Here is a 12,392-nt window from a genome sequence, read left to right as displayed (position 1 = left end):
TGCCACAAGATGTGACAGTCGTCTGTTAAGATGGCTGCTAACCACAATGGTTGTGATCTACATCCTATTTTGGAGGCCATAGGCACCTGAATGCCAATTGCTGGGAATCACAAGTGGGGAGAGTGTTACTGCTCTTGGGTCCTGCTTCCGGGCTTCCCAGAGGCATCTGGTAGGCCACTATGAGAACAGGATGATGGACTGCTCCAGTGTTTCTCAAACTTGGGTCCCCAGCTGTTTTTGGACTACAAAACTCCCATAATCCCTAGCTAGAAGGACCAGTGGCAGGGAGATAATGGGAATTGTAGTCCAACAGTTGGGAACCCAAGTTTAAGAAACAGTGGACTAGTAGATGGGCCTACAGGGCACTTACTGTGTTCTAGTGGTTGTGGTCCTCCATATGTTGAAAGTTTAAAGAAAACAGCAGGGAGAAAGTTTAAAGAAAACAGCCTCAGGCCAAGGCAGATAATTGACCCATCTACATTGGTGCTGCCTACATCAGAGTTTTGGATCCTGTGTCCCTCCAGATGTTCCCAACAACTCCCATCAGCCCCAGTGAGTGTGTCCAGCAGTCAGGAATAATGTAGTTCAAAATGCATGGAGAGTACAAGGTTAGGGAAGCCTGCTCCACATGTTACTGGCCTCTGACTTCCACCAGCCCCGGCCAGCAGGCAAATCGTCAAGGATGAGGGAGGACTTAGCCAGCCATGCTGGGGGTGGTGGGACACAGTTTCCCTATCCTTGCGATGAAACATGGGTTCAGCCACATCAGGGAGGATGAATTTGCCAAAGGAGATTTAGGTTTGATGGCAAGATTAACCCTACCAATGCTGTGAGGGAGTGTTTCACTAGATATAAAGAAAAACAACTGTGGATGGGTGTTGCCTTCATGTTATCCTCTGTGGCTTTGCAGGACTGCTGCCCTGGTCCAGCAGGGCTCATCTTTATATTCCTCCTCCTTTCCATGATAGCAGCATCTTGTACCGTGATGAACATTTTTTCCCTGTAATGTAAATGATTTTCTGACCAATTCATGATAAGACTCTCCCTCCTGCGTAACCTGGGAGGTTATGCCACTGAAGGGGCTGTACCCCCTGACTCTCAAGAAGAACATCACAGCAAGGCGAAGACTAGCTTGGCCCCCTCCATCGGCCAGAGAAGGAGCAGGGCTAAGTACCTGCTTTTTCCTACCAGAGAGAACATTTGGCTCTAAGTGGTAGTTGCCCTGTGGCTGCAGAGCTGCAAGGAGGCACCCTCTGTCAACACCCATCAGCCAAGACCACTGGGAGGCTGCTCCCCCCCCCCCCCCCCGCATCCAAGGAAGGATGCTGGAGAAAGGTGAACACCAGTTTTGTTGTACTATACAAACCCATGTGGGTATGAAAGGGTTAACCAGAGCCCTGAGCTGAAGTTGCCAGTGAGTGTGAGCAGGTTCCCAGCAGCCATTTCTCCCCCAAACTTCTTTCTCTCTTTGCCACCTGCTGGAACAAGATGGAGCTGCGGCATGGCTCCTAGCTACAAGAAAAAAGCCAAGTGAACTAAATCTCTAAATAGAGATTTGTACAGCCTGTATCTTTAATGTAACCCAAATATTATATGATCCTTTTTGCAAGGAAACAAAGTTCTTTTTCTTCTTTGTTTTTACTGCCAGCGGAAGTAGACTTGTTTGCTGTAACTTCTGAAACGTATTTGCACTTCACTTATTTGCAAAACGAAGTTTCTGTGATTTATTCTAGCCTAAGTATTTTCATGGGTAACGTTAGTTTAAAGTTGGATGGTGGCAGATGTAAATCTAACTTTAATGTGCTTGGAGCAATCAACACTGTGTTAGCTCTGCTACAAGAGAGTAAGGATCTCTCTTCCAAACCCCTCTCTCCCAACAAGTTTGGCCCCATTTGTTGGCCAAAGAAGAACAGCTGCAGGGAGTTTCCTACCACCACCACCACCACTGTCCCTTGCAAGCTGCTCTGATGAGTATCATTCAATTGAAAGCCAGATTGTAAACCTTCACAATAAATACAGAAATGATCTGATAGGCGTGCACAGGCCAGACAAATAGTTATTTTCCCCGCTGTGACGTAAACCCTGTGAAAAGCAACAAATCAATAGGCAAACCTCAGAATGATTAAAGAAACGAAGGTGCGTACCAATTTATTCCGCTCTTTGCAGGCGTACAAGCCTTTCCAGTAGGACGGCTGCACTCATAGGTGAGAAACATTCTGTAGCAACAAGGAACTTGGGAAAGGGATGCTAACTTTGCACAGAAACACAGTTCCCCAACCTTCCAGCTGCTGCAGTAAACAACCAGCACAGCCTTCAACTAGTGTAGTCCTTGAATTTTTGCTCCAGATGTTGTCTCCCATACAGCCTTCAAAGCTCAACAAGAGAGGCTCCTCTTCAGAGCTTTTTAAAAGCAAACCTGCATTTGGAAGGAGGAATAGATGGTGAGTGAGGATGAGGTACCCAAGTGCAGTGAGGCAACAACTAGGGCCAGGGCCACCATCACAGGTAGGTACAGTGGGGCACATGCCCAGGCCAGTGACCCACTGTCACCCCGTTCAATGGGGGAAGTAGGGACATGGAACCCTATGATTATAGTAGAGACTACAGAGTCCAGTCATTGGCTTATATAGATTAGTATTGTCTACTGACTGGCTCTTCACGCCCCCCAGCCTGACCTAGAGATGCTGGGATTGAACCCGGGACCTTTTGCTTGCAAATCAGATGCTTTGCCACACAGGGCTACAGCCCAGGTAGGTGAATTACTGCAGGAGGGCGATAGTCCAAACGTGGCCCACCAGGGAGGACATATCTGGCCCACAAGTCCATTTTTTTCAACAAGCAGAGTCACCTGTCAATCAGCTGACATCACTGATGGAGTGGCGAGGTGGGTTCGATTCTGTGCTGGCTGCACAGGCCCATTTCCCTGCTGGGAAAAGACGTATGCAGCCAAAGTGAGGCTGAGGGAGCTGTGACCCTTCAGAGGCATGTTGGACTCCGGCTCCCATCAGCCCCAGCCAGCAAGGCCAGGAGTCAGTGATGATGGGAATTGTAGTGCAGCAACAACTGGTTCTCCATGCCTGTTTTAGCTGATTCTAATAATGGTATTAACTTTAAAGCAGATTTCAGGTTCCCCTGGTAATAACTAGACCAACAGGACTGCCTAGGCTTTCTTTCCTGCCCTGGGCCCACAACTACAGCAGCAGAACTCACAGTCGCTTGATGGTGGTCTTTTCTTCCCTTCTTTGACACGAATCTGAAGTGGTTCCCACAGTTGGAGCCTTCTGCAAGGGATCACCCCAGTCTTGCTTCTCTGGAACAAGGCCACTGAGAGGAAAAGAGAGGGGATTATGCCCCTTCTAACATGACATGTGGACGTCATATACCCTTTTGTAATCATTAAGCACAAAACTGGTCACACTGAAAGCATATTTTAAACTACCGTATTGGCCGGAATATAAGCCTCACTTTTTCCCCAAATTCCGGTTGTGAAAAATTAAAGTGCGGCTTATATTTGTGACCTTACAGTATGCAGCCAGGAACGTGGGGCAAACAGCGCCAGGAGTGCGGCAAAGTGGCACCCACCCAGTGTGTAGTCCCCCATCCTCTCCTCCAAGGCCAGGAAGGGAGAGAGTGAGGAAGTGGAAAGGCCACCGGCAATGCGGCTTCCCCGTCCCCCACCCCCCGTATGCAGCCATGAGCAGCGAGGAAGGGAGCGGCTTATATTCGGGTATTTTAATCCCCCCCCCCCCAATTTTAAAGCTGCAGCATATATTTGGGTACAGTTTATATTTGGGCCAATATGGCACATGACTTCCCGCCCCCTCACCACCTTAAAGAATCTTGGCAACTTAGCTCAGGAGCTTTAAACTTTGACATAACATGTGAATGCTGTCTCCTGTACCACTAAATATCAATTTTGACAGCACAGCGCTGGAAAGATCTAACAATCCTAACAATCCTTGCAGCTTGTAACATATGTCCAACAAGTTCATTACCGCATAGGTCTGTTATCGTCTGTAAAAACATTCAGTTTCAGAAACACTAGTGCTGCCTCAATTTATTTCTGTGTTGTTATATTCATTTCAGCAAAAAATAATAACCAAAATACTTTTACCTCAGGGCAGTCCCACCATACATGGAAATAAGTACCTAAGAACAGCAGCCTCTCTAACAATTCAGTGATGATCATGGGTGAATCACTGCTAAGTTTCTAGGGGGTCAAGTACCACCTATGTATTAATTTCAAAATCAGTTTCAAGTTCCTCACTGAAACTGATCTGAAATGAGGCTTCATCCACAGTCTAGTCCACTGATCTGACTATTTCTTCCCCCAAGGCTTGTTTCCACTGATATTTTAAAGTGTCTAAAGAACATACATAGATTTTAGGAAGTTAAACCCTTTTCCCCCGCACTGATTTTACAAAGGATGAGAGTTGTTCTCTCTGGTCAGTGAAACACTATTATTGTTGAACTGACATTAGCAGTAAAGAACCCCCCACATCATACACACAACTAATATTACTTCAAAGTGGGTGGAAAGCCAAAGGAATCACAGGTGACTGAACATCAGGAAGATCTTTCTGACAGGAAAAGGGCTTTGATAGTGGAACAGACTCCCATGAGAGGTGGTGGATTCTCTTTCCTTGGAGGTTTTTAAGCAGAGGTTGGATGGTCACCTGTCATGTATGATCTAGCTGAGATTCTTACCTTCCAGGGAGTTGGACTAGACAGAGGACCCGCGGGATCCCTTCCAAGTTACTCTACAATTCCATGATTCTATTAACACATCTGCTTTTGCCTTCCAAGAGTTAAACATGGTTTATGTAAATCTATTTTCCATCTTAAGACCAGTTCTAATTTTTTGTTTCAAAGAAGGGAACATTGATATTGGAAGCCCACTCACTACTTCCATTTCTGTTTGAACCAAGATATTCTCTCTTTCTGACACAACTTTGTCTCTTTCTCTCTCATGCACACATTCACATAGAACCTCTCCCACTCATCCTTATCACTCTCTCCATCACTGCAACCCAGCCCAGTAGGCTGCTGGAAGAGGGACAGATCACACTTACTAGAATCCTGAAGCTCTCACTTGCTGAGGGCTTCCTCTACTCCTCTGTCCATTTCTCTGTCCATTTCTGCTTCCCCCTGCTGCCCTGCCTTCCACTTCTCCATCTGTTTAGGTTCTTCCCTATTTTTCCTTTCCACCCAGCCCCAATCCTATGAAATTAGAGGGGCTCTATCAGTCAAGCAATAAACACATGGATGTGTGTTACCCAGTGTCTAAATCATAGCTACACGGCTTAATTCCTCAGCTGCTCACAAACTGCACAGTCCAGTATGGTAAGTCTGCATTCCAGCAGGAAAAACCGAATGTATTTGACGTTCCAAAGGGCTGCCTTAAAAAAGCCCTAACCAAGCAGCTTACCTCTTGTAGCACTGCAGCTCCTCCTGGGCCACCAGCAGCTGGGCCTTCAGCTGGTTGCGTTCCTGAAGCACCTCCCTCAGCTCCTGCAGCGTGAATCGCGGGCGGTTTGCATCCGTGAGGTCTATGATCATTTTGTTGGGGCCAAGGTTTACCTACAAGGCAGGACAACAGCAAGACTCAAGCGGCGCATGCCAACAGAAACGGAGCCAAAAGAAATGGCACCACCTGTGCCTGCTTGACCACTTTGATCAGCAGAATTGGCACTTTTACAGGCACCACATAATACCTGCACCACATCTGTAGGAACTCAATCATTTAGTGTGACAGCAACGACACTTTGAAACTCTCTGCCTATTGATATCAGGAAGGTGACTTTACTGTATTCTTTACAGTAGCCACTGAAGATACTCTTAGCTAGACCCAGATGTTTAGAAAAACAGAGTTTTAATCTGTGTTAGTCTATTTAATTGTGGTTTAAACTTTCTATAATTTATGGTTGTAATTTTCTTAGTGATCATTTTTATTGGTTTATCTTTTCTGTAAACTGCTTTGATGGTTTCCCCCCCCTACAATCAAGTGGGATATAAATTTTACAAAACGAAAAAAAGAGGCCCACGGAGAAACAAGAGCAAGGCATTGACGGGGTTGAGGAGATCCCTGACATTTAGGTGCACAAGATAATCCTCACCCCCCCCCAAGATCTGAGCACCCTCAGTAAAGTGGGAATGCCAGTTGTAAAATAAAAAATGGAAATGGGAGGGAATCAGAACATAAGAAGAGTCTGCAGAATCAGGCCACCATCCTGTTCTCACAGCAACCAACCAGATGCCTGTGGGAGACCAGAACACCGGCCCATGAGCCCTCTCTCCTCCAACTAGTATTCAGAAGCATTGCTGCCTCAAACCACGGAGGCACAGCTGAGGCACTGTGGCTAGCAGCCATTGCTGGCCTCCTCCTCCATGGATTTGTCTAATCCTCTGTTGAAGCCATCCAGATTGGTGCCATCACTGTCTCCTGGGGGAGCGAAGAGGTACTTTCTTTTATCTGCCCTAAGTCTTCCAACACGTGGCTTCATGAGATGCCCACGAATTCCAGTCTTATGAAGAAGAAGAAGAAGAAGAAGAAGAAGAAGAAGAAGAGGAGGAGGAGGAGGAGTTTGGATTTGATATCCCGCTTTCTCACTACCCGAAGGAGTCTCAAAGCGGCTAACATTCTCCTTTCCCTTCCACCCCCACAACAAACACTCTGTGAGGTGAGTGGGGCTGAGAGACTTCAGAGAAGTGTGACTAGCCCAAGGTCACCCAGCAGCTGCATGTGGAGGAGTGGAGATGCAAACCCAGTTCCCCAGATTATGAGTCTACCACACTTAACCACTACACCACACTGGCTCTTATAAGAGAGGGAGAAAAACTTTTCACCATCCACTTTCTCAACGCCATGCATAATTTTATGAACTTCTATCCTGTTGCCTTACTCGCCTTTTCTCTAAACTAAAACATCGGAAACGCTGCCACCTTAACCCTGTGATCCCTTTGAGCTTCTTCCAGGAGGAAGGCACAGCTGGCCAGAATCCTGAACAGCACTGCTCCTGCTAGGAGGCAAGGGGGATGCACTTCAACATTCTGTTGCAGATCCTACTTGCAAGACCATATGAGACTTAAAGAAAAAAACCAGATATTTAATGCTCCATTCCTTTAGCTTGGCAAGGGCCAGTATGCTTACAATAAAGAACGATGTACACACCGCAGCATATAAAAACACAGGTCAGCTGTTTGAATTTGAAAGCTAGGAGAGAACTGAGTTCAAATTCCAGCTTTGCCATGCACCCCGGCTGGCCTTTGGATAGTCACATATCTTCTGACTTCTGCGCTGCTATGTTATTACATTTATATCCAACCTTTTCATCACTCCAAGGAGCTTAAGTTCTCCTCATTTTACCTTCAGAACAACCCTGTGGAGTAGACTAGATGGAGACACCCAAGTCCACCCAGTGAGTTTCAAGGCTGAGTGGGGATTTGAGCCTGGGTGTCCCAGGTTCCAGTCCAACACTTCGTTTTTTCCTTATTTTTCCCATTTTTATTTCCCCTTTCTCCCTCCCTGAATTTTTGAAAAATAGGAATAATAATAACTTTCCTTTTAATAATAATAATAATAATAATAATAATATCTTTATTGTCATTGCCCCCTTCGGGGACAACGAAATTACTTGACTCCATAGGACTGATTGCAAAGTGTAAAACTTGTGTAAATCACTTTCTATTGTAGGACTTCAAAGAAATTCACAAACAGGTAGTTTCAGACTGGGACCAGGAATGCATCTCCAGGCAGGGCTGGAAAAACCCTCTGGGATGTTGGATAGCCACTGGCAGTCATTGTAGACAACTAGGTAGATCGGTAATCTGATTTGGTATAAAGCACTTTCCTCTGGCCAAGAACTCCCTCTCAGCCTAGCCAACCTCACAAGGCTGTTGTGAAGAAAAAGTGCAAGAGATCTGATGTATACCAGAGGTGGGGAACCTGCGGTCTTCTGAATGTTGGCCTCCAACTCCCATCAGCTTCAGCTAGCATAGTCAATGGTTGGGGAGGTTAGGTGTTGTAGGCCAAAAGCATGTGGAAGCAGGGCACCAGCAAGGGCAGACTGGCTAAAAATCTATGCACAGCATCTAAAATAAATGTGTGGTCTCATTTTTATGGTAATGATAAATATGTTAACATTCATACCTGATGAGAATATTAAGATCCTAATGACTAATATCAATTATGCAAACACCCACACGATCGCTACCAAACTAACCACACACTCTAAACATTAAACTTCCACGTGTAACACAGCAAAATGTGCATCATGCAACAAATTTGTTGCATTCAAACAGTGTTCTCTTACAAAAATGCACAACTGCTTCAAAAGATGAGACTGCAGCGTTACACCATCAAAGCACAGGCGCAAACAATCGTACAGAGTTGGAAATGCTCAGTTCACAGCACAAGTTTCCAAGCTGTAATTCAGAATTCTGTGTGCATTGCACATGAAACATACATTTTGTTGAGAATCAGATAAAACATATGCAAGAAAGTCTGGCTTCCTCTCACCGGCCCTGTCTGGAAGGTGTGTGTGTCACAGATTCCCAGTCCTCAGTGGACATCACCCTGAGCTTGGAGGAAGGGTGGGATAAAAATGTAATAAACTTCAACCATGTGCATAATTTTCACTTCTGCTCTTGCATGTGATCTGCCATGGAGCTATGACACTGCAAACAGGGGAGAAGGTTGCCACATTGTGATCTTCACAGAGGCATATCTGCTAGGTGCAGGATGCGGGTGGCGCTGTGGTCTAAACCACTGAGCCTCTTGGGCTTGTTGATTGGAAGGTCGACGGTTCGAATCCCCGCAGTGGAGTGAGCTCCCTTTGCTCTGTCCCAGCTCCTGCCAACCTAGCAAATCAAAAGCATGCAAGTGCAAGTAGATAAATAAGTACTGCGGTGGCAGGAAGGTAAACGGTGTTTCTGTGAGCTCTGGTTTCTGCCATGGTGTTCTGTTGCACCAGAAGCGGTTTAGTCACATGACCCAGAAAGCTGTCTGCAAGCAAACCCCGGCTCCCTCGGCCTGATAGTGAGATGAGCACTGCAATCACATAGCTGCCTTTGACTGGACTTAGCTTTCCTGGGGTCCTTTACCCCTTTTTTTTTTAACCTTCCCAGGTGCATATATGGCTAGGTGCAGAATGCTGGCTTGGCTGGTCAGTTCTCTTTTCTCCACCCAGCTGTGGGACACTGGAAAGAACTGCCTGGCTTTGTGCAAGCATGACGCTCCTTCCTTTTCCCCCTGTGAGTAACTCATTCCAGCACTTGCATGACTGATACAATATGATGCCTGCAAACAGCTTCTTGTCCAAATGGTGCCAGACCCAGGCAAAGGCATCTCTTGCATCTCCAGACTGATGATGATGGTGATAATGAGTCCCATCAAGGGAAAAGGCAGAGTATAAATAAATATATAACAGTAATAATAATAATTGTAATGGGAACCTCAGGAATTGCCTTATACCAAGCCAGACCCTGGGTCCCTCTAAGGCTCTCCCAGCCTTCCTGGAGATGCTAGGGAGCCCTTCTCCCTGCAAAACAGGTGCTATGGCCCTGCACATCTCATAATGAGAGATGTTGTGTGGTAGTGAGAGTGCCTGACTGGATCGGGGGAGACCACGGTTCGAATCCCCACTCAGCTATGACGCTCACTGGGTGACCTTGGGCCAGTTGCACTCTCTGTCTCTCACCTAAACTACCTCTCAGGGTTGTCGTGGGGATGAACTGAAGAAGGGGAAGAACTGTGTGACCACCTCGAGGTCCTTGGAGAAAAAAGGCGGGATATAAATGCAATAAATTACAACCACTCAGTCCCAACTTTGGACAGACCTCTTTTGTGCTTCCGCTGGCTGCCTGCTCCCGGAGCCCCTCCACCTCTCTTCTCAAGCTGTCTCTCTCCATCTTCAGGGCTTCCACCGTCAGGTTGGTCTCATTCACCAGTGCCTCCAGCATCTCCAGGATGCTGACGATCTTGAACTGCAGCTGGGCCACCTTGGAGGGCACGGCTACGCGCGGCTCGCTGCTGAGCTTGTGCAGCTCCCTGCCCAGGACGTACGAGATGTCATAGACATCCTCCGCAGTCAGTTGGAAGGGGCTTTTCTCGAAAGCGCTGTCAGGCCCCCCACTGCTTTCCTGCTCCTCATCTTCCTCCTCCTCCTCCTCCTCCTCCTCCTCCTTCTGGTGCTGCTCAGCTTGCATGCCAAACTGACGGGATGCACCTGGGAGATCCAACTGCGCGAAAGGAGGAAGGGGGCTCCGGATCGCAAGGAGTTGCCTGTTGCAAACTCCAGCCACTTCCTTCCTCCTTTGAAAGTTTCGAGCAGAGGCCAAATCCAGTCCGCCTTGAGGGCGAAGCTCCCGAGGACCCAATCAAAGATCAGAGGGAGAGGTGGAGCTAAGGGAGGAGGGTTGCCACAGGGATGCGGGCGGGCGCGCAAGCGGTGCGGTCCCGTGACGAGGGGGCTCCTTTGGCAAGAAGGTTGCTCAGTACACGCGCTTGTTTCTCAAAACCACACCCCCCCCAGTGCATTTATGACCCATATCATAATAAAATAAAATAAACTTTGTGATTTCATCCGTAGGCATTCTACATAACCACCCACAGTTGCCTAGAGTTCAGCAAGGCACTTGCTAATCACACAAATACACGCACGTGCAAAGTAGTTGCATCCACATTTATAGCACAATAGCATAAAAAACTAACTTCATCATTTCATACAATGTGTACACATTACATATCAAAACCCCCAAACACCCATATTTAAAGCCTTCAGTTTAAAGCTTTGCTGAAAATAATAACAAAGCTTTTTAATGTTAGAGAACTAAAATAATTACTACGCATAGAAATAAATATAACCACAGTATTGCTTACTTAACAAAGGGTGCAGATACTTCTGCTGCTTTTCCACCTGCAAAGAGCTAAGATCGCATACAAAGCACAACGGTCACATCCATACCATACATTTATGGCACTCTTGTATTACTTTTGATAGTCATGGCTTCTACCTCCCTCAAAAGAAAATCTGGGAAGTTGAAGGACAGGGAAAGTAATTGGCCCAGCCAATTATTCCTGAGAACAACCAGTGCTTACACTTTTAAATTACATTTGAAGCACATTCTTTCCCTGAAAGAATTTTGGGCAGTGTGATAATAATAATAATAATAATAATAATAATAATAATAATAATAATTTTTTTTATTTATATCCCGCCCTCCCCAGCCGAAGCTGGGCTCAGGGCGGCTAACAACCATCAAAATAATCCAGCATTCTAAAAACATTCATTATAAAATTAATTAGTTTACCACTCAGAGAGTTACACTTCCTAGCAACCCTATTATGTCCTTTAAATGTGTATGAAAGATATACAGACAGCTCCATTTACGTGCCTTCAATATGTGCATGACCAAGTATAGGCACATCACGCTGAACTCAGAAGTGTCCTGGAAACGCCATAAATACATGACTGAAACATCACTGGGGGGGGGCAGAACAGGGGGTCTGCAGGCTTTTTCAATGCATTCCCATTATACTTGATTTCATTGTGTGTGGTGCCCTGTGGAAACAGAGGGCTGCCTGCAGTGTGTACGCAACCACACTTGACTTCTGTCAATCTCCTGGGGGTTGGACTCAATGACCCTCAGGGTCTCTTTCAACTCAACTGCATGATATTGAATTGAATCCCAATATTGAATATTGGGATTCGGAAACCATTTCCAGGGCTGAGTGTGGTTTAAAAAACTGCCTCCTCCACGTTGCCATGACTGTAAGCAACAGAATACTGACTGGACTGCTATGTATTGTTTAATGGATAGGACATGTATTGCACAGCTGCTTGTAAATATAACCATTTTTTTCCTTTACCCAGAAACAAATGAATTGTACTTTCTTACTGACTGGATTCAAAATGGTTTTTTGCTGATTTCTAGGTTTTTTTAGTGGCCCTGAAGGGAGATGGCAAGGCACCACCAACGGCAAGGCCACCACCAATCAGTCACCTGAGACACTCGATCCATATTACCCAATAAAAAGAACTATTTGACACCCTAGAGATCTTTGGGCTCAGTAAAACAAGGTTTTGCAATGTGTTGGGCTTAGAAAAACCTGCTTCTTTATTCTTATTTAGCAAAATCTATATACTGCTTTTAAAATACATATATATAAAATATCTAAGCAGTTTACATGAAATGGTATAAAATTGCTGTGAACTGCCCTGAGTTCTTCAGATGAAGGGCAGTACACTAAACAAACAAACAAACAAACAAATTTAAGTTAAATTAAATTAAAATAGATTTTAAAATCAGCTGGGTTTTAAAACACACACACACACACACACACACACACACATATATAATAAAATTACATTTCTAAGTTGGGTTGCCTAAAC

General features: G+C 45.7%; 1 protein-coding gene across 2 annotated transcripts; it reads right to left on the bottom strand.

Annotated features, from left to right (window-relative positions):
- Positions 1–2,122: 2,122 nt before the first annotated feature.
- On the bottom strand, positions 2,123–10,420 carry RILPL2 (Rab interacting lysosomal protein like 2; the record flags this gene model as incomplete). 2 transcript variants are annotated; one of them, XM_083418424.1, is made up of 4 exons in its annotated part: positions 9,838–10,416; positions 5,429–5,580; positions 3,211–3,324; positions 2,123–2,416 (listed from the first exon to the last, which is right to left on the bottom strand). In XM_083418424.1, exons 1-4 carry the CDS (start codon positions 10,204–10,206, stop codon positions 2,395–2,397), a joined length of 657 nt encoding a protein of 218 aa, XP_083274550.1. In that variant the 5' UTR covers positions 10,207–10,416. The 2 variants fall into 2 exon arrangements, with proteins under 2 accessions (XP_083274550.1, XP_083274551.1); XM_083418425.1 differs by lacking the exon at positions 2,123–2,416 and having other exon boundaries at positions 3,207–3,324; positions 9,838–10,420.
- Positions 10,421–12,392: the final 1,972 nt, after the last annotated feature.

This window comes from Podarcis tiliguerta, assembly GCF_965153285.1.
Source record: "Podarcis tiliguerta genome assembly, chromosome: 16".
Lineage (NCBI taxonomy): Eukaryota > Metazoa > Chordata > Lepidosauria > Squamata > Lacertidae > Podarcis > Podarcis tiliguerta.
The sequence above is the reverse complement of the archived record's forward strand: the minus strand, read 5'-3'. Positions and strand labels throughout refer to the sequence as shown.